The sequence below is a fragment of the Sciurus vulgaris genome, assembly GCF_902686455.1.
Source record: "Sciurus vulgaris genome assembly, chromosome: 15".
Lineage (NCBI taxonomy): Eukaryota > Metazoa > Chordata > Mammalia > Rodentia > Sciuridae > Sciurus > Sciurus vulgaris.
Window position 1 is genome coordinate 58233922 of NC_136476.1, and position 27313 is coordinate 58261234.

General features: G+C 39.4%; 2 protein-coding genes across 6 annotated transcripts in view; one reads left to right on the top strand and one right to left on the bottom strand.

Moving 5' to 3' along the window:
• The window catches only part of INVS (inversin), a 157657-nt gene extending 146632 nt beyond the window's left edge, over positions 1 to 11025 (top strand). For 3 of the 5 annotated variants that reach the window (XM_079112227.1, XM_079112226.1, XM_079112229.1), the window contains 4 exons: positions 1679 to 2372; positions 6328 to 6557; positions 7422 to 7499; positions 10362 to 11025. In XM_079112227.1, coding sequence (XP_078968353.1) covers positions 1679 to 2372; positions 6328 to 6557; positions 7422 to 7499; positions 10362 to 10468 — 1109 coding nt within the window. In that variant the 3' untranslated portion in view covers positions 10469 to 11025. Of the gene's footprint in view, positions 1 to 1678; positions 2373 to 6327; positions 6558 to 7421; positions 7500 to 10361 lie in introns of those variants that run through there. The other 2 variants (XM_079112228.1, XR_013759493.1) reach the window with 2 other exon arrangements.
• A 730-nt stretch (positions 11026 to 11755) lies between these two features.
• The window catches only part of TEX10 (testis expressed 10), a 44579-nt gene continuing 29021 nt past the window's right edge, over positions 11756 to 27313 (bottom strand). Inside the window, exons 11-15 of the mRNA XM_079112266.1 lie at positions 27171 to 27304; positions 19913 to 19993; positions 18062 to 18243; positions 13122 to 13332; positions 11756 to 12000 (exon numbers count right to left, since the gene is read on the bottom strand). Of these exons, the coding sequence (XP_078968392.1) occupies positions 11887 to 12000; positions 13122 to 13332; positions 18062 to 18243; positions 19913 to 19993; positions 27171 to 27304 (722 nt within the window). The 3' untranslated portion in view covers positions 11756 to 11886. The remainder of the gene's footprint in view (positions 12001 to 13121; positions 13333 to 18061; positions 18244 to 19912; positions 19994 to 27170; positions 27305 to 27313) is intronic.

Below are 27313 nucleotides of genomic sequence, written 5' to 3' on the forward strand. Positions count from 1 at the left end.
GCCTCAGACGATAGTAATTTCTTCGAGATAGGATTCACATTAGCTTCTGGCAGGTAGGAGCTCTTGCAATCCCCAATTGCCTTAATCCACTTCCCAGAACAGAGATGATGCAAAGCTGGCTTCAGACCTGCAAGGATCACCTTATTTTCTATGGTATAGCCTTCTCAGGTCCCAGTCCAAAAGAACACTGCTAGTAGGTTCTGCTCTGTGTTTTGTCCCCGAAGCCTTGGGATATGTACCCCCACATGCCTTACTCATCAGTCTGGGTTGCTGAAACCTTCTGAATCTTGATTCTTTATTTTTTCTGCATTGTTAGCTCTTCAGTGCCTTCCTATGGGTCATTTATAAATTTCTGTTCAATATTGGAGAGCACAGCTCTCCAATTCTGAGAGCTTATAATTCTGCCATTATAGAAGCAGAAATTCCCATACTGAAATTTTTTCGTTTTACATGTTATGCTTACTTCTTTTTCAAATATATCTATTCTTTTCTAATATTTTCCATTTCTTTTGTTTAATCAATTAGTGTGTGTACACTAAATTCTGGGAGAGCTGATCTTGCTACATGTTCATTCTTTTTTGCTCATGTTAGATTGTGCCCCCATGCATTTTAGAATTTCAGACCATGAAGCCATTTTCAGAGGACCCCTTTGTGTATCCAGTTGAGGACTAAGCCAATGTTGTCTTTGCCTTTATGAGATATCCTGGATATCACATCCTGAAACCATTTTTTAGGTTATCTCATATGAATTAAGAATAAATAAATACCATACATCTGTCTGTACTGAAAATAGAAGGAAGGGAGGAGGACAAAATGGTCATATTAAAAAATACTTCATATTATATTCATTGCTACATGTGCAATTTTATTTACCAATGCTGTGTGCTTAGTGGAAAAGTTGTTATGTAAATATCTAGTCCTTTTAGATATTTAGAAGTAGAAGTAATAGAATAGAACTTTTTGTCAATTGCTTTTTAAAACTGATGGGAAATACTGTTTGGAATTGTAAAAGCATCTCTGAACAGCAAAAAATAAAAAAGAATAAATACCAAACCCACATGAGGTATGGAACTTTGGTTTCAAATTCCCATGGAAAAGTCTTTACCCAATCCAGAATCTAGACCGATACCAAATTTCCTCATCATGTCCCAGAGCAGGCAAACGGACTTGTGATTGAACTCTCGTTTCCTAAAGCAAATGAGCCATGATTCACGCGGGGTCTTCATTCTAGTTAACTTTCTGCCTTAAAGGCCTCATTTTGTTCTTTTCTGGCTGTTAAAACACAACCAGAGATCTAATACCACCGCCCGTTGTCCACCCACCACTACTACCTGCCCCGACAGTGGCTGACTTGCACACATTTATTGCTCTGATGTTCAGTTTTCTATTTGTTTTCAGCCTCCAGGGATTTCCTTTATTTTCTCATAGCCATGAAGGTGCTTCTAGAAGGACATTCGTTTTATTTTAGTTGGCATTGCTGGTGAGTGAAGGCGGTCAGGTTATCCGTCTATCATACTGCTGAAAAGAAAAGTCGACCAGGTTTTCTCCTCATCATAATCACCACTATCATGGTGACGCTATAGGCAGGTCTGAGTGTTTTATGTGAGCAAATGAACAGAATTGCCCTACTATGCAAATTTTGGACAATAAATATTTTTCCCCTTTTCGTCTCCCCAAGAAACTTCCAGGGAACATTCTAAAGGCCACTCTGCCTGTGTCTGCATCAGACCCAATGAAGACAGTGAGGGAGACAGGCATTTGGGAGTCTCCTTGCCTGAGAAGACCAGAGGCGAGACAGTTGGTGAGCAGCGGTGTGAAAGGGGGAAAGGCACCTTGAAGCAGCCCCCCTGTATCAGGGGAGCCAGACCTGATGAGAAAGGAGAGGACATTCCACAGCAGGACGGCCACTGGAAGTCCAGCAGGCGGCATGATGCAGCACCCAAGGCCAGAAGTGCCCCCCAGAAAAGGCACCCTCAAGAGCTCAGAGGAAGGTGCTCCCCGGCTGGTTCCAGCCGGCCTGGCAGTGCCAGGGGGGAGGTTACTCATGCTGGGCAGAATCCTCTCCACCATCGCACACCAAGAAACAGAGTGACACAGGACAAGCTCCCAGGAGGGGTCTATTCAGATTTGCCACAGAGCACAGAGGAGATGAGGTCAGGAGCCAGGAAACTGGGGACATCTACCCTGTCTGAGGATGTTCAGGTATCTAAGGAGACTGATCCAGCATCTGGTCCCCTCTCTGGGCAGAGTGTGAATATTGACCTTCTCCCTGTAGAGCTCCGACTGCAGATAATCCAGAGAGAAAGAACTAGGAAAGAGCTGTTTCGCAAAAAGAACAAGGCAGCCACCATCATCCAGCGTGCCTGGCGAAGGTAGGAGCATGAGGGGCTGCCACCTCTTTGGTTCTTCCTGGGCTTTGATGTTTTTCAGTGAATTCCATGTGGGGGCATCACAAGACCAATTTTATGGAGCTGACCCATGAAATTCACATGTATGTCCTAGTCATTTACATACTACTTGGCCTCCTTGACCCTCAGTTTCCTCATCTGTAAAACAGGATTTAACAGTTGCTGCACTTATCCTATTTATATGATGGGTTACTAGAATGAAGTAATGTGTACTTTGTGAATTCTAAACCACTTAGCACTACATGCATATTTTTTTTATTAGTTCAAATACCTAAACCAAGGTTTGGATGTAGTGGAGTTTCTGAAACTTATTATATAAACCTATCTGAGCATCTACCAAGCTCAGTACGGGTTAGATGCTGTGGGTTAGGTGGAAGTTATCCTAAAAGGTTGGGGCAGTGTCCCAGTATGAGAGACAGACACCTCTCCAGAGGACTGGAAAGGTCCTTTGCTATAAGTTGTCTCAGTCTCCATCACACTGCAGGCCCCCACAGGGGCCTCAGTCCATGTTAGGCCTTGTGGTGATGACTTGGGTCCATTGCTGACTGGTGGGAGTTACATGGCCTCCATCTCTGAGGAGAGGAAGATTGATGGGGTGGTAAAGTGAGTAGATCTCTGCAAGCCCAAGTGCACCAAGTCTCCAGGCCCATGTTCACAGAAAAAGGAAGAAGAGAGCAGAGAGAGAAGAGAGCAAGATAAGTTTGTGGGAGGTCCCACTAGAAGCCAATGGAAATATCATGCCAAAGACTGCCTGACCAGAGCTAGGCAATCTGGTCTGCTCAAGCACATGCGAACTCCCAGCCACACCAGAAGGCCATCATGACAGAGATGGGGAGTTCTGTATTTTAGATAAGCAAACCACTCAGGAAACTGAGTTGTGTTATCCAGCATAGTTGTGCAGATCCAGCACTTGAACCTCTGTTTGACTGACACTGGAGAGCCTACCCTTTACAACAAAGTGTTCCTGCTGTGGCCAAGACAGGGCATTGGAGGCCAGCCTCCTGCTCCTCACCTGACAGCAGGCTAGAGAAGAGCTGCCTGGAGGGTGCTCACACACCCGCGGGATCAGTCCAGAGTTGGGGTGATGTTGTTATGCTATGCCTACCATTGTTAATACTAGTAGTTCGTTTAGCATTTATTGGGCACTTGTGCCAGACACTGTTCCCAAAGTAGTTTTATAGGTAGTTTTAAAAAATAATTTAGTTGTTGATGGACCTTTATTTACTTACAGGTGGTGCTGAGAATTGAACCAGTGCCTTACACATGCTAGGCAAGCCTCTACCACTGAGCCACAATCCCAGCCTCTAGTTTTATAGGTTTTAATTCATTTAATTCTTCCAATAACCCTGAGGTAGCTACTATTCTTGTCCCTATTCCACAATGAGGAAACTGAAGCACAAAGAGGCTAAGCAACTTAACATTATAGAACTAGTAAGTGCCAATGCTGGCTTTGAGCCGAGTCTCCCTCTGAAGCCACAGATGGGAACATCCATGGCTCCCCTCCATGGGAAGCTACACTAGGACATGCACTACCATCCAGAGGGACTTTTTGTTAAGTATTTTGGCTGAAACCTGGGATCTAAACAAGCTGGCAAGGTTTACCTCCTCAGGCCCCACATCTGTTCCCTAGCTGAAATGTCTCCCTCTCAGACTGTCCTTTGAAGAGTCAGAAGCTGACAGGTCCTGTCAATAAGTATCCAGACTAGCAAATGAGCCTTCAGTCATTCCTCTCTGGAACAGTGGGCTCATAGTCTGGCATGCCCATCTGGAAAGGCAATTATCCAGGCCCCCTCTGGCTGCACCATTGTGCAGTTCTAAGAAACATCAACTCCCAAAGGGTCTCTGGGATGCCACATGTTGTGGAGCGCCACATCTGGTGGGTGAAAACACTTTTGTTGATTCTGTTATAATGTAACTGTATTTTCCATTTTAAAAATAACAGGCCCCCAAAGTGCTGTCCTGGAACTGTGTCTGACACCAAAACCAAGGAATAGTGAGGAACAGCATAGGGGATAGGTCTTGGTACTTAGTGCTCAGTGAATGCAGAGTGTCTTTATAAGAGACATGACAGGACACAGAAAGTGAGCTGGAAAATAGGCAACAATGGATGAGCAGATTGACCTTGGACCTCAAGAAAATGAAACCTAGTCTTTTAAAATTAAGTGTGAGTTTTATTAGCAATGAAGCCTTGACTGTTGTGAAAACTTAAACCAAATGCTGGACAAGCTAAGCTGGAAATCTACTGTTTAAAACATTTATTACCTAATATGTGGAAGCCCCTTTCTGACAGCTTTCTGTAGCATATTCTGAGATAAATAACCAAGGATAGACTAGACAGCAGGAAGACCCCTGAACCCATGGCCTAAAGGGACTATGGGGCATATTTGAATTCCCACAGTCTGTTCTTCTGGAGGAGGGAGAATGGGGCCTGTTCCTCTGCCCCAAGAACCTTCAAGTTCCCTGGATGCAGATCTAGTCTCCATACCAGAGCTGATCGGGGAGAACTGTGGCCACTGAAAGCTGAAGTTCTCCCCAGCCTCAACTAGTATCTAGGCCTCCCAGAAGACCAGAGGATGGGGAGATGCTCAGCACCTCTAACATAAGAAGCCTTTATGGAACAGTATTGCCCTCTCTCCCTAGTTCTTCTCTAACACTGGCTTTCAGAAAGGTGGGACACATTGAGGGATGCTATGGTTTATCACTCTTCAGGAAAAGAAAAGAAGAATCCTGCCAGTTGCTCAAATCAGCCCTTGGGAAGGAGGGAGGGCTGCACCAAGTGCTGCAAGTTCTGGGCAGTCTTGGGAAGACTCTCCTGTGTGGCGTATTCTAACACCAGGCATGGGCCTATTGCTCCTCTAGGTTCTCGGAGAGTAGTTGATGCAGTACCCGGATACAGCTCTCCCTGACAGGGTTCCGAACAGTTGTAGTTGCCAGTAAGTTTGGGTGCACAGGGGATAAAAAGCATCAAGTAAAGACTAGCTGTAAATACTGCCATCATTCCCCTGCCTATCTTTCCCCACTCCAAGCTCCACTCCTCAGCAGAATATTCTTAGTAAAATGCTGCTTTTACCTTTGCCACTTTTTTTTTGGCAGGGGGGTACTGCAGATTGAACCCAGGGGTACTTTAACACTGAGCTATTTTTTATCTTCTGATACAGGGTCTCCCTAAGTTGCCCAGGCTGGGCTCAAACTCACAACTGTCCTGCCCCAGCCTCCTAAGTCACTGGGATTATGGGCATAGACCACTGCACCTTGCTGTCACTCTTCTTAAAACCCTTTGAATCCCCATCATGTATGGAAATCAGACAAAGTCCTTAGCAGTGTTTGGCAGTTGGGCCAGATAATACTGGCTCTGAATGTTGGTTTCTGCCGGCTCTTGCTGTGTGGCCTTCTGTAAGTGACCCTGGTTCTCCAAACCTTGGAAGGTCTGCCTCCCAGGGCCTTAAGTCACAGGGAGAGTGCCTAGAATGCTGCAGGCCCCTTCCCAGGGCAGCCAGCCCCATGCAGAGGGCCCTCCTCTGCCTGGTAAGCTCCTCCTCATCCTCGAAAACACAGCACAGTGCACAGCACCCCTGGGAAGCCTACCAAACCGCTACATGTGTCCCCATGTGCCCAGCTCCTCGTTCTCGCATAGTGTTTCTTCCACGCACTCACTGGTTTCCGCCTCAGCCTGCCTCCCTCACCTGTGAGTCTCTCGAGGGCAGGACTCACCTGAGTGGATCCTAGTTCAGTTAGTATTTCATGATGGGAAGAGAGAAAACTCAAATTCAACATGCCCCCTTTGAAACCAGGAGTGGAGCTGGAAGGTACCTCCCAGGAGTTCTGCAAATACTATTCCTAAAGCTTCTAAGAAACTGAAAGAAGCCTGTCATTCTTAGTACTGTGATCTTAAACCTCTCCTCTCCTCTCGCCCCACCAGCTACCGGCTCAGAAAGCACCTGTCCCACCTGCTGCACCAGAAGCAGCCTGGAGCTGGAGATGGGCACAAATGGAGTCACGAATGCACAGCATTGCTCCTCCAGGTTTGGAGGAAAGAACTGGAACTAAAGCTCCCAAAGACCATGGCAGTCATCAGGGTTCCCAAGAGCCCATCCAAGGGCATCTCAGGCACCAAATCCACTAGGCACTCAGTGCTCAAACAGATTTATGGTAACTGTCCTTCTGGGCACTCTGGTGTACAAGCACCCCCAGGGTGCCACAGCCGAATCTGAAATAGGATTTAATTACACTGGGCACACCACCATTCAGAAAACTTCCTTATTCTACTTCTGAGCACAAAATTTTCAGTACCCCATTTATTGCCTCCCTTCCAGCAATTCTGTGTCATAACTGGTCTCATGAGGCATTCTAGCATCACAGCTCAGAGAGCCTTCCAGCCAAAAGATTCTTCTCTGGGCTCCCTGACTGATAGTCTCATCCTTTGAACCTCTTTAGAGCTCTGCTTGGATGTCCCCCAACTTACATTATCCATTTGGACAACTCTAGACTCATACCCTGTCTGCCTGTACCTAGTAGAAGGGTTGCTCATCTATGGAATGCCTGAGGCCCATCCTCTATAGTGAATGAATACTTGTCGAGCAGATACATTGCTGAAACTGAAACATTTTCAGCACTGGAGAGAGCTTATCCAAATAAACTTAGCAGAGAAAGTTCTGGCTAACTCCCCACCAGAAAAGTTGAGCACCTTCAGAAAGATCTCCTGCAGTTCAAGCAACAAAATCTCAAATCTTGGTTGGTACCTACATGGTACCAGCTGAGCATTCCAACGTTTCAGACTTTGGAATATTTCCAATCTGGGATTGGGGGATTAGGAATGCCCATCTAGTGAACTTGTGCCCGCAAATCTGAAAAGCTTCTGCTCCCAAACATTTCAGATAAGGATCCATCTGTACTTCCATGCCACACCTACTCTATCTTGGTAGCTCAAGCCCTTACCTCAATGAGGAATTCAGAATTTGATCAGGCCACACTGTCATTGGTCAAAGATAGATGACTGTTGTTGGTTGATTTCAGGTTGTTCTCTAGAAGGAAAAGTACATCATCATCCCACAAGACTTTCAAAAGCCCCTCCTGCACTGCATCTCAATTCAGGTAAGGCACCTGAAGCAGGTGGAAGAAAACATGCGAAGGGTTTTTCTATTTGTTTCCTTCCCAAATATAGGAGACATTGGAACAGAGGTGGCCAGGGTCTTCCAATGGTCATTTCAAGTATACAGTGCTCTTATCCCCCTTTCACGGGATCACTGCCGTCAGTATGTGCCTCTGTGAGGCAAATCATTTTCACATCTAAAAGCTGTTAATCTTACCTTCAGTAGAAACAATAAATGGTAGCTATCATAGCCATTTTTAATGCTTGTTCATATAAAGAAAATAATGCCTTTCTTCAAATGAATTTTGGAAGTCCTTGGCCCATTTGGTGTCACCTGAAGATCCCCCATGTCCTTACCAAAGAGCACCATGAACAGAACATCAGTGGCACATTCCACTCAGGCTCAACAGTACACTTTCACTCAGGTGCTCAGCCGTCTTCTTTGCAGCCACAAGACAAGAGTTTTACTTAGTGCCCCTTCCTTCACAGCAGCATTAAAAGTGGGTGATAAGTTCAGTGCTGTCAGCAGCTAATGCCAGGTCCAGTGTATCTCACAGTGGCTATGGCAACCCGTGGCCCCAGCCCCTGTTCCACAGTCATCCTGTAGAAGCAGAGTGCAGCTGGGAAGGTGAACAATGACTGTCAGCATGAACTTTAGCATTCATTTAGGTTTTGATGAGGGGAAAACCTGGAGGTGGGGGGACAGAGTAATTACTGCCAAACCTTTCATAAATTAGGGAACTCATGTAACCCAGGCAGGCTGATCAGGGAGCTGGTGGGTGGGATAGTTACAAACTTTCAAAGGAATCAAACCCCATGGTTCTATGTAAAAAGACCTTCTTTTTTCTTAACTGAATTGAATATTTCAACAACAGAACTGTCAGCTAGAACAACCAGAAAGTATTATTTAGAATAATATTAGTAAAGATAATCAGATCATTTTTCACTCTGATTTAAGAGAAAAACAAATCTAGTACTACCAGAAATCCTTAAACAACGAAGATCCATGGAAGGTTTTTAGTGAGGGGACAGAGTAAACAAATTCAAAGCATCTTAATGGTTTCTTAGAGCTTCACATAACAAGCAACTTGTTTGTCCTACTTATATTTCTTGACTGGTTTGAAGCCAGATATGAATAAAGAGAATCTTTCCCCTAACCTGAACTTGGAGGGAACAGGTTTTGTCAGGGCCAAACCCACCTACATGAAGCATCAGCCAGTTAATGACGCTGGTCAGGCAGAGTGCTAGCTAGTTTAGCTGAGGTCTGTTATGTTTTATACAGAAAACATGTCTATAAGTGAAATAATTTCCATAAAATGGGCATGACTTGGATACACATACAAGTTTGTGAATGGTGGAATCTGATAACCAATTAAACCAAAAAGGGAAAGAACATTAACTTTGGTGTTCACTTTGAATAAAAAAAAAAAAAATGTTAGTTCAGGTCTGGGGATGTGACTCAATGGTAGAGCACTTGCCTAGCATTCATGAGGCACTGCGTTTGATCTCCAGCACCTCCCTCCCAAAAAAAAACTCACTTTTTTGCCCTAAGAATCCTTACGGGGCTAGAAATTTTCTGATTTTGCTCATTGATCTTATCCAGAAAATTACTTGGCACATTGTAGATGTTTAAATATTTCATGAGTACGTTCTTCTCACCCCAACTAGGGGAGATGCCCAACTAAATTTTTTTTTTTTTTTTTTTTTTTTTTGAGGTGCTGGGGATCTAACCCAGGGCCCTATGCTTGTAAGGCAAGCACTTTACCAACTGAGCTATCTCCCCAACCCCTAAAGTTTTAGTTATTCTGCTACTTGAAAAAGAAGAAACAGAAAAATGTATCAAAATGCAGTTTGTGGGTGTTTCCATACATCCATTTAGGAGACAAGATAAACTCCCTACTTTCCCCAGTCTTACACAGTGCCCCCTGCAAGCCACCCACAAGTCTATCAACATAGCCTCTTATTGACACTTACATACTTGGGACCATTTCTTTAAAACTCAGAGATTACTGTAACATTCCATACCTGTGAATGGAATACCATAGCTTATGTGAACACTGCTAATGATGCCCCTGTGTAAATCCATTATATTCTGCCACCTGTACAGGGGTATGCAGGTGATTAATTCCAGTTATATTGAGGGCAGCCGAAAGCATACAAGAGTTTCAAAAGCATTTAATTCACTTAAAAATAATTTTGTTGCAGTTATAAAACTGGGAGAGAAAAATAAAGGCATGTGCTCTACTTTTTAAAACTTACATCTCAGATTTGCTTTTGTGTTCCAGGGTTAGGAGCAAAATATAGCAATATGGCTTCAGCAGGGTCTCCCAGCCATATGAGTTCTCAGTATCCTCATTTGTCAGTTATCACTGTTTTCTGACAGTGGCATCCAATAAATTTGTTATTTCAAGGTCATAAAAAGACCTCTAAAATCCATTTTGAATTTGATATGCCTATTGGTCTATCAGTCTATCCACCTTCAGGGTATAAATAGGTTTCAAATTTTATCTTCTGGAACAAATAGGAAAGGGAAACTAAAAGATGGTGCAAGTATGCACTGTGTCATGTAAGAGACACTCTGAGAGAACATTAGTTATTCCAGGCAGACTGAAGACCAAAAGTTCAAATTCCAGCTCCTCAAACACCTGTTTCCGCCCAATCCAGGTGCTTCCTTGAAGAAATGTTCCCTACAGCTGAGAGGAAAAATGCAAGGCCAGCGAGTCTCCCTGCCTCTGGGGCAAACTGGCCCATCAACTTATTTGGCTCTAGGGATAGCAAAACCTAAATTCTTTTTCCTTAGCACCAAGGAAGTCTTCCCTTCAGCATTAAAATTAACTTGCCTATCTGGTATTTGTTTTTAACAGTGAGCAATCTGCAGTGTATACAGCTCCTTGAGAACAGTGGAAGATCGAAGAACTTTTCTTATAACCTGCAGTCAGCTACAAAATCAAAAAGCAAACCAAAGCTTTGATGGCCTGTGGAGAAAGATGAATAGCTATGCAGAGTTCTGATTCTCTGTGGATGGATTGTCTTTTACGTCTTGGGAAAACTTTAATATCCATGCCTAAAGCCTTATTATCTTGAAAATGTCATAACTGAAAGAAAATATCCAGTGATTCCTCTGCTTTTACCAGTGCTGTTTTGTAAATCACCTCAGCCTACAGAGAGAACCAGGACAGACTGCCTATGCGTTACTACCTAGCTGTGTGCCTTCATCACAGGTAACACGGCTGAAAATGAGAACTGATAATTATCTGTAACGTAAATGTAGTGAGCACTGCAGGGGCTGCTGGGTTGGGCTAGCTGGTGCAGGCCTCATTTCCCAGTTCAAGTGATGAACCTAAATGAGACAGGGAACCTGTCTTCCGCTTTACCTGCCCAGCAGGCATCATTTCACTGCTTGCATGAAATCTACATAACAAACTTCCTAATGGATACCATATCCTGTTACTCCAACATTATTGGTCTTGAATTTTATATCAGAATTATGTCCCAGTGTTTGTATTTGGAAAAAAGAACTTAAGTACATTCTCTTGACTCTTTGCATTTTTCAGTTCCCATGTTAGCCTCTGAAGGCCACAGGTAGGGCCATATCCTTCCTTGTTGAATGGCCTTCCCAGGGCCTAGCACCACCAGCGTCAGAATCAAGCAGTCAGTCAGGTAGGGTTATTTATAAGCCAGGTCTCATGCAGCAAGATGCTAACTCAGGCCTCCGCATCCCACTTGTACTTTCTGACCAGCTTGCAGAGGTGAGCAGTCTTCTCAAAATGCCTTTCTATTGGCTGGCAGGGAAAACCACACAAATTCTAGTTCGAAGAACACCTGATATAAATGAAACGTGGTGACTGTGAGCCCTTTCACATTTTTTAGGGATAAGACTGCTATGGGGATGTAGACAGGAAGCACAAACTGTAAACTGGGTTCATGACTTTTTTTAGTTACTTCTGTAAGATCAGTGTCACGCCCATGCAAACAGTAAAAGAGCAGTTCGTGTTTACCTAATTACCTTGATTTTTAGTTTAATAATTACATTTTCAAAATTATGAAAAGAATGGTATTTATCTAAATGGGATCACAAAGATTTTGCTAATATGTTGATAAACAATAGAAGGTACTATACTACCATTCTGTATTTTGTAAATATTTAGCTCTCATGAAATGTAAAATGTACTACTACTACCTGTAATCAGGTTATCTCATGTATATGTACTATTCCAGGAAGCCAGCCTGAGCTTCAATGGGAACAAACACACACTGCTTTGCAAAGGAAGGTTCAAAAACTTCTTTAAAAGTTCAGCTTTATTGACAAACATCTATTACATCAGTTTCTCTTCAAAATAAGATAGATGTGAATAAACAATTTCAAACAGTAGGTACCACAACATCTCTTCAATACACTGTACTCAACGCGTTGGGCCCCTGGGGATGCCCAGTGATATACACACTGAAGCAGTAATGTAGGTCCGTGAGCCACTGCTCCTGAGCACTTCCACTCTTCAGTGTCTGCAGAGAAAAACAAGAGTAGTTTTGAGAATCATACTAAAATCACTGTCACCTGACAGTACTTTTCACACCTAAACATAATTTCTCAAAATCTAGGCAACGGTATCCCCCCATCTATAAAAGGGGCGGGGGGGAGAGGAACTATTAATTGAGCAGCACCAAGACTTTGAAAATTCCTACCTAGTAAGCTATGTCTTTGGGTATTACTGGTTTCTTGGTGAGTCTGTTCCCTCCTGTACATGCTGAGAACTAATGAAATTTCACCATCAACCACTCCTAAACCTGTGATCCTCTCCCCTTGGCATTCTAGTGCCTCATAATCTTTGCATTAACAGCAACTGAGAATAATTCTGACAATTTCTATCTCTTTATAGAGGTAGGCTGATTCTCCAATATGGGAATAATGCAAGTTCTTTCTTTCCTTCTACGGGTTCTGAATTATATGCCACTGTCATGTCCACTACTTCTACAAACGCTATTCCAAAAATTCAGAATGAGCACCTATGTTAAGATCTATATTACATAATAGGCTGTATGTACCATTGAATAAACCCCAAGCACCTCTGCAAAACACCTTTTAACCCTCTCAAACAAAAACACAAAAGGAACCCTAGAAAATAGTTACCTCCCAAAACAGATCTAGTCAAAGGCAAGAGCCACCCAGTAGACAAAGCTTGACTACTTTCTCTTCCTATCCAATGAACTAAGTGATTAGAAATTGGCCTGAAGTTGCTACTAAATAATTTCCTTCCTTAATGATGGCTAACATTTAGTGGGCAAATAAATGTCACGTAAACTAAATACTGTCCTTGGATAATCTTATTTATGGTCACCAAAACTCAAAGGCACACACAAAAAAGGCATTATTCCCATTTTTGACAGGTAGGAAAACAAACCTGGATAGGTAAGGGGGAAAAAAAAAAAACTTGCCAAGTGATCCCTGTTAAACAACATAGAGTCCAGGTAGGAACGCCTCTGATGACTGCACCTTTTCTAACTAAACTGCCTGGTAGCACCTTCATTAAGTGTGTGTACTTAGCAATCATCACACTGGGCTTAAGTCCATGTGCAGGAACCCCACCTCACCTCTCCCATGAGCCTACTCTTGTTGTGCTTCTTACCGTGATATTCTTAATGATCTGCTGCACCAAGATGGCATTGGTCAACATGTGAGTCCTGAGGGGTGCGTGCTGAAGCAGCAGGCGAAGTAGCTGGCCCACAACAGGCAGCTCCTCAGGCCCAACTCTGTTCACGCGCAGGCTTTGCAGCATCAACCTGAGAACTCGAGGCAGGAGAGCCAGGATGGAGACACAGGCCCCCCACAGCTTGTCCCTATCAAGAAAGAAGTCAGTCAGTGAGCCAAAATACACAGGGAAAGTGTCCTTTCCACATTCCCCACAACTAAAGTGGCCTTTTAAGAGAGTCAGCATTTTCTTGATAAACTGCCACAAACCATAATAAAAAAGAATTGGGTTTAATCAGAACTAAATAAGTAAATCCAATGAAGAATTAGCTGTTCTCACCTATCTTGTGGGTTCCAGGAAGCTTAGCAATCAGTACTTTCCTGGATTAAACAAGACATTCTTCAAGCCCTAGTAATCATATAAAACAGAACCAGACAAGAACAAAAGGCTCTATACATGCATACCCCTGATACCGAACAATGGACACTATTTAACTATTATACAATGTAAAAAAACATCAGAATAAGAAGAATATCCCACTGGTAAAAAAGGAAGAAAAAAAACTCACAAAACTTTAGCTTATAACCTTTAGTCTAAGACAGGAACTATTAACTGCAACAGAAAGTCATGGGAAGCCAGAAATGGTAAATCCAAACGCCAGTAAACATCATCATTCTCCTGGTATCTTTACAGAACAAGAGCAAAAAATGGTTTATGGTACAGACTAATAAACTTGTAGTTAGTCTAACCACATTCTAGAAGAGTGTCAATTAAATGGAGGTAAAGGCTCTGACCTTAGTCTGTTGCAGTTTCTGTTCACAAATGTACAACCCTCCTAGTCCCGTCTTTTAAGAGAAGCTTACTACCCTCTAGGTGATGGAGCAGCCCCTTCCCCATACGGCCAACCTCCCTGACTTCACATATAGCAATGGCAACTAAGATGGATAATGAATCCACCTCTAGGCCAAGAGACCCCCCTTACTTAAAGGGTCCTTATTCAGTCTGTTGACTGACGCAGTGAGGCTGGCAAAGCCACATGCAATGAGAAAAGACTCTAGACATAGTTAATAATGAGGCACAGGTATAGAGATAAAGATCATACAATCTAGGGAAGACTAGAGTAGGCTGCTTTGGTTCCAACTGAATTTATAATACCCGCCCTTGGGTATTTACAAGTTGCTCCTATAATGGTCGAATATGCAGTCATATGTCACTTAACAATTGGGATACATTCTGAACACTGCATCATTAGGCAATTTTGTCATGTGAATATTATAATGCACTTACACAAACCTAGATGGTAGGGATCACTGAGCACAATCTTTGAAAGCAATCCAGAGATGGATTAAACACAAGAAAAATGAGGCTTGCTGCCAGCATACTGTGTTTTAGCTTTCTTTTCTTGCCTTTTTTTTTTTTTTAAAGGAATGTTCTCTAAAATAATTAATACAGTAAATACACAAACCAATAACAGCCATTTATTATGAAGTATCATACTATACATAATCATATGTGCCATACTTTTATACCATGGTAGTGCAGTAGGTTTGCTTACACCAGCATCACCACAAACAAAAATATGTGCTGCATTACAATGGCTACAGTGTTACTAGGTGATAGGGATTTTTCAGCTCCATATCTTATGGGACCCCTACTGCATACATAATCCTCACTGACAGAAATGACATTATATAGCACAGGACTAACTCATTTTCTACTTTTGTTAATTAAAGTGGATGTAAAATCATAAATGGGTGAAACTTCTACATGCCACAAACAGTGAAAGAATTCCCAGAGAGATACCCAATAGGGTACATGATAATGTGGTATTTGGGAGCTGGAATTTTCAAGAGTTAATAATGTTGGAAGCTGAGGGTTCAGACCCCAATTATAGCAGGCAAAGAGCTTGAACTGGGCTCCCTGCATACTGTGGGAAGCCAAGAAAATGCTAATGTTATACTATCCCACAGGGAGGCCTCCATAAACCTCCAGAACACTTTTAAAAGGCACATTTAGAGAAAAGGTATGAAGCCCAAGACACAGGATTTAGTTCAACCCTGTGAAATATAATCTCCAGAGCCCCACTTGTTCTCCAAAATGAGGGAGAATTCCCACACCAGAGGAAAAAAGATAAAAGAACAAACTGATGGGAACTTTAAAGCAACACCAATAAACCATAAGCAAATAAGATTTAGAGTGCGCCAAGTAAAAGTCCAAAACAGAAACAAATCCAAAAGAAAACCAAACAATATTAGATAAAATAAATGTTCAAAGGGAAGGCTGAAAGAATTAGCAAGCTGGAAACTATAAAGCTTCCTACACATAAAGGAGTTTTTGAAAAGAACTGAAGAGAAACAATGGGAGGAGACAATAGTCAAGAACTAACAACAGAAGTTTCCAGGGTGAAGGGGAAAAAAATTGGTCTTCAGATTGAAGGAGCACACCAAGTCTCCAGCAAGATAAATCACAAATATACAGTAGGACACATCTCAATTTACAATACAAAGAGAAAATTAAAATTGAAGGGTATTAACCTACAAACCAAGAGGGCTCAGAATAACAGGTAATTTTTCATTAGTAACAAAGAGCCAAGAAATCAACAGAATAGTATCTTCAAGGTTTGGTGGACAGTTCTGAACTTTTTGGCCAGCACTTGTAAAATCAAAGGTTCCAGTCATTTGGGCACTCTCACCTTTTGTGATCTTACAAATGCCTTCTTCAGTGGTAAAGGGATAGCTCAAAAGGGAATTTTAAGTATTTTTGACTCTGGCTATGAGCACTTTCTTCTGACTAATGCCATCTTGATGTACAGGGTGTATTAACAACTTGGCCAATATCCATACAAAACTGGGCACTTTCAACAGGCCAACAAGTATAAAGCACACTGAATTTAGTTCAGTCCTACCACATAAAGTAAGCAGGATACTCTTCTCTAAAAATACAAAAGATCTAAAACTTCAGATAAGTGTTTAATAAAGGAGCTTGTATTTCAAGTAACAGAAAGTGACAGATAAGAATATACACAGTGTGTAAGTAGAGATCTTACTATAAAATCTTTAGAACCTTGAAAAGTTCCTTGAGATTTAAAAAACCTTTTCTTGACCTATCAGACATAGTCTGATGATGAATGAAAATGATATCAAACCTATGTTCACTATGTCAATTTCATAGTATGTTTAAAGTGAGATACACATTTTCTACATATACACACACACATTTTTCTTTCATATATATATATATATATATATATATATATATATATATATATATTTAAGTTGTAGATGGACACAACACCTTTATTTTTATGTGGTGCTGAGGATCAAATCCAGGGCCTCACACATTCTAGGCAAGTACACTACCATTGAGCTACAACCCCAGTCCCATACACTCTCTCTTTTTTATTTTTTTCCCATACACTCTCTTAATGAAAAAAATCCAAATGAGTGTAGACAGTAAAATAGGTAAATTATGGTACATTCATATAACAAAATACTGTAGAGTAGTTAGGCAGTTAGTGCCAAAACCAAACTTAACCCACAGACTCTATGTGTAAGTTTAACTGAGACACAGCCACATGCACCGCTCTGCATACTATCCAGTGCAGCTCTCACACAACCACAGCAGTGTTGAGTAGCTGTGACAGAGACATTATGGCCCATAAAACCTAAAATATTTAACATCTGACCCTTCGGAGAAAGAACCTGACTGACCCCCTAGTAGAGAAATAAAAATGAATGAAATATGAATCTCACAAGTGACAGTGAATCAGACCAAAAATAATAGTAATACATATACATATGATTCTTATAAATATCCTTTCTTTCATAAAGGCAACAAAGTTAACACAAAAGTGATTGGGGTGGGGGTAGAACAGAAATCTAACTGTGGAGGGTGCATGAAACTGAATGTATTGATTGATGTTCTGTTTCTAAGTGTAGGGGTTAGTTGAAAAATGTTCAGTTTATACTCAAAGTATATAAGTGTTATACAATCAGTGTGTATGATACATTTTCATGACACAAATGTTAAAAAAAAGCTGAGCTCTGTGGTGTATGCCTGTACATCCCAGCAACTTGGGAAGTGGAGGCAGAAGGATCTCAAGTTCAGGCTAGCCTCAGTGAGACCTTATCTCAAAAAGAAGGACTAGGGATGTGCCCAGTGATAAAGTGCCTTTGGGTTCTATTCCCAAGAAAAAAAAAAAAAAAAAAAAAAAAAAAGAACAAAAATGAAAAATAAGAGACCAGAAAGGCACATATCAAAATGTTAGCAACAGGTGAATTTTTATTTTCTCATGTTGGTCACTTGCCAAGATTTTTAAAATAACCTTCCACAATGAATCTTACTAGGTTTAAGAATATAAATATGGGAACAGTTTTTAAAAATTGAAGTGAAATTTTCCAAACTATCCTACAAGGTCTAGTTTGAATATTACCTAGGAGCAAAAGTACTGGCTAATTAAAATCACTAGCATCTTAGAACAGTTTTCTTAAACCCAAGAATTTTATATTCCACTTTGGTAGCTCTAATGAAGCCCAAAACAAAATACAAAGGCTTGAGTAACAGTCCATTCTCTTAAGAGTAGAATTTTTTATTTTCCTAGACCCACAGGAATGTTAATAAGGGAAAGGGCTCAAGAAACTTTATAATGCCATCTAACTTACAGAATTTATAAAAGAAAACAAAAAAACTAAGAATTCTCACTACAACACAGAGGATTCATAACAGAACTAAGCAAAAACAAGCTAGGTTTACACAAACTTTCTAAAAGATAATTTATAGTATTTCTAAAATCTAATTCTCTTTCACCCCAATTTATCTGAGGAGAAGGGAAGTGTAGGAAAAATTTAAGATTAAAAACAAACAAAAGAAACTATTACCTCTTTTTTAGATGTTCTGCTTCCCCTTTCTCTAGAGTGAGCAGAAAATAAAGAAGACTGTAGCAACAAGAAGCCAGAAATGGCAGTAGAGTTTCACTAACTACACACGTATGGTCCAGGAGCTTACAGATAACACCAAAAACACAGCCGGCCGTGCTGTCTGGAATTACAGTCAACCCAACCTGAGCAGAGAAAAATGAGATTAATTACCCTTCACAAAAGTTCCCATCCCCCAAATAAAACCAAAACCTGTTAACTGGAGTCAACCGTAAATCACTTCTACTAAAAACTAGCATACACAAAACATACACCACCTGCTGGACCTGAAGGTCATGTTTCCCTTTAAGAATTTAATTGACAAATAACTTTGAAAACAAGATTTTTTTTTTTTTTTTTAAAGTAGTACCAGGGATTGAACCCAGGGCCTCAAGTTGCTATACAAGTGCTCTACTACTGAGCCCAAGAAATACTATTAATGCAATCCACTGCCTCCCCTTCATGATAAAATCTTCTAAAATTTTTCACATTACAATTTCTACTGCTCACCAAAACAACATTATTTTAAAGGATTATTTCATGTACCAAAGAAAATCTTGATATCAACAATCCCAGTTAAAAACTTTGACCTTGCAGACTAGAAAACTCTGGAATTTGGTACCACAACTCCATCCCAGGTAGTTAAATGTACAGAGTTCATTTTACTTTTAGCCTTTTCCTGCCTTCTGATTTAGTCATTCAGACACAAATAAGGAAAATGCCTTTAGAGGAGTGGGTAGAAAATATTACTGTATGTAACACTTGACTGCTTCACAGTCAAGAAACCCTGGAAGGCCAAATAAGGGTCATTATGGTGTGTTCATTCATCTAGACTACACTGTCATTAAGGTAAAATCTAACTTGTAACTGTACAGAAACCTAATTTCAATCTCCTGAAAACTACTGTCATGTAATCATTTTAAAAGCCTGTAAATTCTGAGGTCTTAATCTCTTCCATTAGGCTGTCTGAAAATGGTGGCCAAGCCTGGCTGGCATATTGATCTTTTACTAGGATAATGAATGCAGTCAAAGGAAAGCATGACCCTCTGAGGTGGCAACAGGAAAAAAACGGTAGATATCTTTGATGACACAGGTATAAGAATTGGAAGTTTGATAGCAAGGAGAAAAAAAAAGTACCAGAAATTCAAAGAAATACTCTTTCTCTAATTCAAGAGAAATAGTATTTTAAAGGAAAAAGGGGGAGTATAGATGTGCCTATAAAATTATCCAAACGAGTGAGTCTTTGGGGAAGATAAAATTTTGGAATTCTCCCGTGCAGTGTAACACATTATAAAAAGTGAAAGATCAAAGTATAAACATTGGAGGAACTTAAAAGCAACAAAGGAGGAATGCCTATTCTGAATTTAATACTAATAGGGGACAAAAGACAGCCAAGGGAAGTCAAGTCAATCTTAAGGCTCATTCTCCTGCTTCCAGGAACCAAGCCTTAGAATCCAAACTACCTAGGTGGAACCCAGGTTCTGATCTGTCTGCTGGGTTCCCAATACACAAAACCATGCACATGCAAATTACGAGAGCATTATAAACCAAAACAGAACTGAAGTATAATATTAAGGGACCTTATTTCACAGATGTAGAAAGGAAAAGAAGGGATTTTCCCCAAGGTCACAGTAACAGCTAGAAATAAAGAGGATTTCTCATTTCTTAGAAACTACATCATGCTATGAGAGGCAATGCTATCCTCAAGCTTAGAATTCCAAACACTATCTCTTTTGACTTTGACAAACTCAATGTTAACTATTAAATTGGTTTTATTTTTTAAGACAAAAAAAAAAAAAATTTAAAGATATTTACCAAATGCTTACTGATGGCACTTTGCAGGATGTCAAAGCTCTGACTCCGAGCAGGGATAACCAACAAACTGTGACAAACTGCCTGTCAGAAAAGGAGAAAAAGAGTAACCAAATCTTAACATTTTAGGTAAGAAACAAGTTCAATAGGTTTTCTTTTAACCTACTTGCTCCACATATTAATGAGAAACAGGCTAAAAAAAAAAATGATGCAAATGTCAATCAGACCTCAGATATAGGCTAATTTTCCCCATTCATCTATTAAACATGTACTTAAGCACTGAACTAGGTTAGGTGTCACGCATAGAAACCAAAGAATGAGAAATTGAAAAGTAAGTTACTACAATAGAAAGATGTGAATGATATGAAGGAAGGGCTGATAAAAGTCACCTTGCCATTTGGTTGAAAAAAATGCACCACAGAAAAATACTCATAATACAAAAAATACAAATACAAGCTAAAGGCTGAGTATCTCTTGTCCAAAATACCTGGGACTAAAAATGTTTCAGACTTTGGAGTTCTTCAGATTTTGGAATATTTGCATATTTGGCTCTCACGGAGTGAAATCTATGGAAATATCCCAAATCCAAAAACTTCCAAAAATCTAAAACACTTCAGATTCCAAAATTGCCAAAATCTAAAACTTTTTGAAAATCATGTCCAGGCTTAAGAAGTTTCTGATTTCTGAGCATTTCAAATTTCTGATTTGTGAATTAAGCATGCAGAGAGTAGAGGTGGCCCAGATTAGGCTATGCATGAATAGGGGCAGACTGGAGTCAGAGTCCAAGTGGAATGCAGAGGGGTTGAGGGGACAGCAAAGAGAGACTGATTACAGACAGAAGAAATGATCAAGTAAGTACCAGAAAGAAATAGAAGACAAATAGAATGAACCCTGTGATGGTGAAGTCCTGACTGCTGTCCACTAAGCAGGACAGAAATCCAGCAGCAATAAGCACATTTAAGAGTCTTCATTTTGGTTTCTAAACGCCATTCTCCATTGTTCTATGTAGAACTGGTTTGCCACAGACTACTATAATATAAGCTGCTCTTTGTAAATGAGAAAATGAAAATATCTGAACTCTCCTTAGTATTTTTCCTAACAAGCTGCAAGTACTGCAGAATTAACATTGTCAAAATGGTCATTCTACCAAAGGTGTTATACTGATTCAATGCAATTCCAATTAAAATTCCAATGACATTCCTCATAGAAACAGAGAAAGCAATCATGAACTTCATCTGAAAGAATAAGAGACCTCGAATAGCCAAAATAATCCTCAGCAGAAAAAGTGAAGCAGGAGGTATCACAATACCAGACCTTAAACTATAATGTAGAGCAACAGTAACAAAAACAGCATGGTATTGGCACCAACAGAGACAGGCAGACCAATGGTACAAAATAGAAGACACAGAGATGAACCCACATAAATAAGGTCACCTCATACTAGACAAAGGAGCTAAAAACATACAATGGAGAAAAGATAGCCTGTTTAACAAATGGTGCTGGGAAAACTGGAAATCCATATGCAGTAAAATGAAATTAAACCTCTATCTCTCACCCTGCACAAAATTCAACTCAAAATGGATCAAGGACTTAGGAATTAGACCAGAGACCCTGCACCTAGTAGAAAATAAAGTAGGCCCGAATATTCATCATGTCGGCTTAGGATCAGACTACCTTAACAAGACTCCCAAAGCATAAGAAATCAAAGCAAGAATCAATAAATGGGATGGACTCAAACTAAAAAGCTTTTTCTCAGCAAAGGATATAATCAATAATGTGAAAAGAGAGCCTACAGAGTGGAAGAAAATCTTTGCCACATGCACTTCAGACAGAGCACTTATCTCCAAAATTTATAAAGAACTTACAAAACTTTACACCAAAAATACAAAGAACCCAATCAATAAATTGGCCAAGGAAGTAGACAGACACTTTTCAGAAGAAGACATACATGTGATTAATAAATACGTGAAAAAGTGTTCAACATCTCTAGTAATTAAGAGAAATGCAAATTAAAACAACTCTAAGATTTCATCTAACTCCAATTAGAATGGTTATTATCAAGAACACAAACAATAATAGATGTTGGTGTAGATGTGGGGAAAAAGGCACACTTTTATATTGCTGGTGGAGCTGCAAATTGGTACAGCCACTCTGGAAAGCAGTATGGAGAATCCTCAAAAAACCTGGAATGGACCTACCTTTTGACCCAGTTATCCCACTCCTCAGTTTATACCCAAAGGACTTAAAGTTAGCATACTACAGTAATGCAGCCGTGTCAGTGTTTACAGCAGCTCAATTCACAACAGATTGTGGAACCAACCTAGATGCCCTTCAACAGAGGAATGGATAAAGAAACTGTGGTGTATATATATATACAATTGAGTATTATTCAGCCATAAAGAATAATATTATGGCATTTGCAAATAAATGGATGGAACTACTAAGCAAAAAAAGTCAATCCCAAAAAACCAAAGGCCGAATGTTTTCCCTGATAGGTGGAAAATGATATATAATGGGGGTGGGGAGTGAGAGAAGAATGGAGGAACTTTAGATTATGTAGAAAGAAATGAGAGGAAGACAGGGTATGCAAAATTGTGGAATGAGACAGATATCATTACCCTATGTACATGTATGATTACATAGAATGGTATGAATCTACATCATGTACAACCATAGAAACAAAATGATGTACCCCATTTGTGTACAGTGAAACAAAATGCAGTCTGTAAAAAATTTTTAAATTTTTTTTTTTTTTAATGTGAGATTTTAAATTCATTGGTTGGTGTGTGCAGTAGCACACACCTAAAATTCAAACTACTTGGGAAGCTAAGGCAGAAAAGGCCAGCCTTGGCAATCTAGTAAGACCCCATCTCAAAATAAAATGAAAAGCTCTGGGAATATGGTGGTAGAGAACCCCTGGGTTCAATCCCCAATACCATAAAATAAACAAATTTAAGCAATATTTAAAATTCACTGGTTGTATATAAAAGAAGCTAACTACTATTAGTGACCTGAAGACATAGAAACTCAAACAAAAAAAAAAAAGTGTCTAAAAAATATATTTTTGACATGCAAAATAAAATCAAGTAGTCTAACATGTTAATTAAGAGACCCAAAATAAGGCGACAACCCACTTTTTGAAGGAATAATGGCTGGTATTTTTTTCTTAACACAATAAACTACAAACCAACAAAACACTCAGCAAATACAAGCCAAGAAAATGTGAAAGTAACATTGAGGTACAACAAAAGCTAGTTAAAAAAAAGAAAATGGTTTTAAATGCAGAAAAAGAAATCAGGTAGCGAAACTACACCTACACAGAAAGGTAAGAATGAACTTATCTATCATTATATATTCCATTATTATATACAGTAGGATAGTATAATTTGGAGGTAGACTGTGTCAAAAAGCAAATAAAGACATAAAAGGGCATACTCTCAATGCCAAAAGTAGAGATAAAATGAAGTCTAAAAATATTCAAAATATGAAAGACAATGAATTAAGGTATTTTACAATGAAATACCATACACCAATAAAAAAGAATGAACTACTTAACACATCAACATATACCTCTCTTAGTATGTTGAATTAATTCATTTTTTAAAGTTCAATAACATGTAAAATAAGTTACATACATTTATGGTGAAACTATAAAGAAGCATGAACATATAATTTAATATGTTACAACAGATAAAAAGAGAGCCAGATGTATCGGCCCATGCCTATAATTCTAGCAGCTGGGGGTGCTGAGGTAGGGGCAGAAGAATCAAGAGTTCAAAGCTAGCCTCAGCAACTCAGTGAGACCTTGTCTTTAAATAAAATACAAAAAAGGGCTGGGGATGTGGCTCAGTGGTTAAGTGCCCTGGGTTCAATCCCTGGTACTCAAAAAAAAAAAAAAAAAGAGAGAAAGAGAAAGACACATAAGGGTTTTAAAAATCCTGAAAAGACCGTTATTTCTTAAAACTGTATGTTATTTTGTATTATTTTTTCGGAGTTTATTCATGCTTAACTAGTAAGTGGTGGTACATGCTTATAATCCCAATGACTCAGGAGGCTAAGTCAGGAAGACTGAAAGTTCAAGGTTACCCTGGCCAACTTAATAAGACCCTGTCTCAAAATAAAAAAGAGCTAGGGATATAGCTCAATGGCAGAGGACTTGCTTAGCATGTAGGAGGCCCCAAGATCAATTCCAAGTACCCCCCCTCCACCAAAAAAATTCTTTGGGAGTTTGTGATGTAGCCCAGACAGCACATGAGCTTAGCATACATGAGGCCTTGAGTTGAAGGGCCAGCACAACCAAAACAAAACAAAACAAAACAACCATTCGATATCTGACAAATGAGAGTTAACCTTAAAACTGTTTGCTGGGCCTGGAAAGGGAATCTCTATTTGGGATCTTTGCCTGTTAATTACTGTTTCTAAAAGAAAGATCATACAATCATACAGCTGTATGATTCCTTTAGTGGTCAGGAAGAATGATCACAAAGACACTAAATGAAAATTGCAAGGTTCAGAACAATGCAGACAGTATGCTATTTCTATAAAAGGAGAAAACAAAAGAATATATGCATATATGTAGTCTGTGGTAAAGACATAGAAGATAAAAGCTACTTACTATTAAAAACTAGGTTAACAGAAACTAGCAGAACCTGGGAGGGGAAAATGGGTGACTCAGGAACTCAGATGTTTTTTTCATTATGATCTGTCCTTCCCAAGTGTATTTTGTAAGTAGTACAAATTCCAAAAACTCCTGATACTTAAAAAAGTCTTTTCTACCTAAGCATATAACACTGCCACAATACAAACAAGCAAGTCCCCTCAAATAACTTGTCCAAATGGAAGTTATTGGAAAAATATTGTTGCATAAAGGATGTCAAAAACTTTGTATATTAAAAACACTTTCACCTGAAGACTGAAGTACAACAAAATTTATCCAAAATAAATTTTGTTTAAAAATTCCAAAAACTACAAATGAGACTTTACCATTTTCTCTAATTTATGTCTTAACATTGCAAAGATAGCAACCTTGGAATTTAATATGTGGTCTTGGTAAATGTTCACCTCAGAAATATAGATGATCACATTTTCATGACAACTGTGTTTTGGCTTTCTACAGATGATGGGCTTCTAAAAAAAAAAAATTTTTTTTTTTTTTTAAATTGCTAGTTAGAAACTAGAGAGCTGTAGGAGCCACCATATTTTATGACCTCATGAAAACAACACCTAAAAAGGTTCCGAGTTTTCAAGTCATCACACTAGACACTGACAAATCTACGCCTGGAATCAAGTCCAAATAATCCCCACACAATGCTTTCTTCAAAACATCAGGGCAGTTGATTGGGGTGAGGGGGCTGCTAGATATTGAACCCAGGGGTGCTCTACCACTGAGCTTCTCTGCCAACCATTTTTATCTTTCTTTCTTTTTTAAAATATTTTTAGATGTTGACAGACCTTTATTTTATTCATTTATTTATATGTGGTGCTGAGAATCGAACCCAGTACCTCACACATGGTAGGCAAGCACTCTACCACTAAGCCACAACTTCAGCCCCACTTTTTATCTTTCAACAGGACTTCACTAAGTTACTGAGGCTTGCCTCGAACTTGGGATCCTCCTGCCTCAGTCTCCTGAGTCACTGGGGGATTACAGCTGTGTGCTCTACTGCCCCCAACAGACCACTTTCAATACATCAGAATCTGTCTGTGCTTTGAAAGGACAATAATTACTATTATTATATACTGTTGACAATTCCACAATCTAGTATGCAAGATCTTAACCTCAATTATTTCTTATCATTTAAAAAAAAATCATTATTTTTGAAGAACCCACAAGTAAACATAGTACTAGATACTGTGAGTAATAAAAAAGGAGGATAAATGTCATTGGCAAAACCTCTGTGTCAAAACCAGAGTCAAAAAAAGGCCATAAGAGAAATATGTTAAGTATAGCCCTAAAAAACAAAAGAATATGAAGAGAATTCAGAATAAAGACGTTAAATAAGTTGGTGCAACAAAAAAAGAGAATGAGAATCTAGAAACTACCCACTTAAGAACAATGACAAAGGGCGAGGGGCCTAGTAATTGTGGGTTATAGGAAAGAATGCAGTATTCTGGCCAGGGCCTCTTCGATCATTTTTAAAAAATCAGTAAGATTATAAATTATAAATTCAGATTATCAGTGAAAGATTAAAACCAAAATTACATGGGATGACATAATCACATTCTTACTGAATACAATAAGAATAAGCAACTTTGAATGCAAATGAAGTAATTTTAAAAATAAGAAAATAATTAAGAAATGAGGGGCTGGGTATGTAGCTCAATGTCTGTAGAGCATGTGCTTAGAAAGCACAGGGGCCCTAGATTTAATCCCACCAACAAGTCCCCCCACCCCCTGCCAAAAAAGAAAAAGAAATGCATCAAAATCTTAGTATTATTTGTTGTGGTATTTTATGTATTTAGTTTAAGTATTTGTAACATATTCAACAATTTATCAGTCTTAGAATTCCAATTTAAAACGTCAGAATTTTAGACTTGGTTTGTTGTTTTGTTTTCTGTTACCAGGGATTGTACAAGCCCTTAATCATTAAACCAAATTCCCATTCTTTTTTAATTTTTATTTTGAGACAGGGTCTTGCTTAGGGCCTCGCTAAACTGCGGAGGCTGGCCTTGAACTTGCGATCCTCCTGCCTCAGCCTCCCAAACTCCCAGTGCCCAGCTAGTCTTGTGGTTTTAGTTTGAAGTTTCATTAAATAGTACTTAAACATAAACATATTAATATTTTAATATAAAACATTAAGATTTACCATATTTATTTTTGTTCAAGTTTTAAGATATAAGATTTACCTTAATATTTATAAAGGAAATATTGACTATGTTAAAGTTATTTAAACAGTTTAAATTTCTGGTCTGTAAAAGGAATAATATACAAATCAAGCCCCCTTTTTAAAAGATTGTTTATTAAAAATTAGTCTTTCCCCTTTTAAGTAGATGGATCTATCTTATGCTAAGTAAACAAATATAAATAAGTCTCCATGGTTCAAAGAGATAATTTGTTCTATTTCTAGTGGAGTTTCATAATGAAAACCACTCCTCTTACAAGTGTCTTCTCTCTAGGATAAGTACTTTGAAAATAGGGATGATTTCTTACACTACTTCCTCTAAAAACACCTCACAAGGTAACTACTTAATATATATTAACTGCTGGTGGTTAATGAACAGAATTTCAATAATTATCAGTTTCTTTGAGAGGCTCTATTACCTCTGTTACATCCCAATGGTGTAAAAACTGATCCAAGTCTGTAAGGTAGAGAAGCACAGGGGAAAGCTGTGTCTGGATGACATGAGGAACACCTCGGAGGTTCTGAAGCCAAGTCAACTCTTCTTTTGAAAACCCTAATGCAG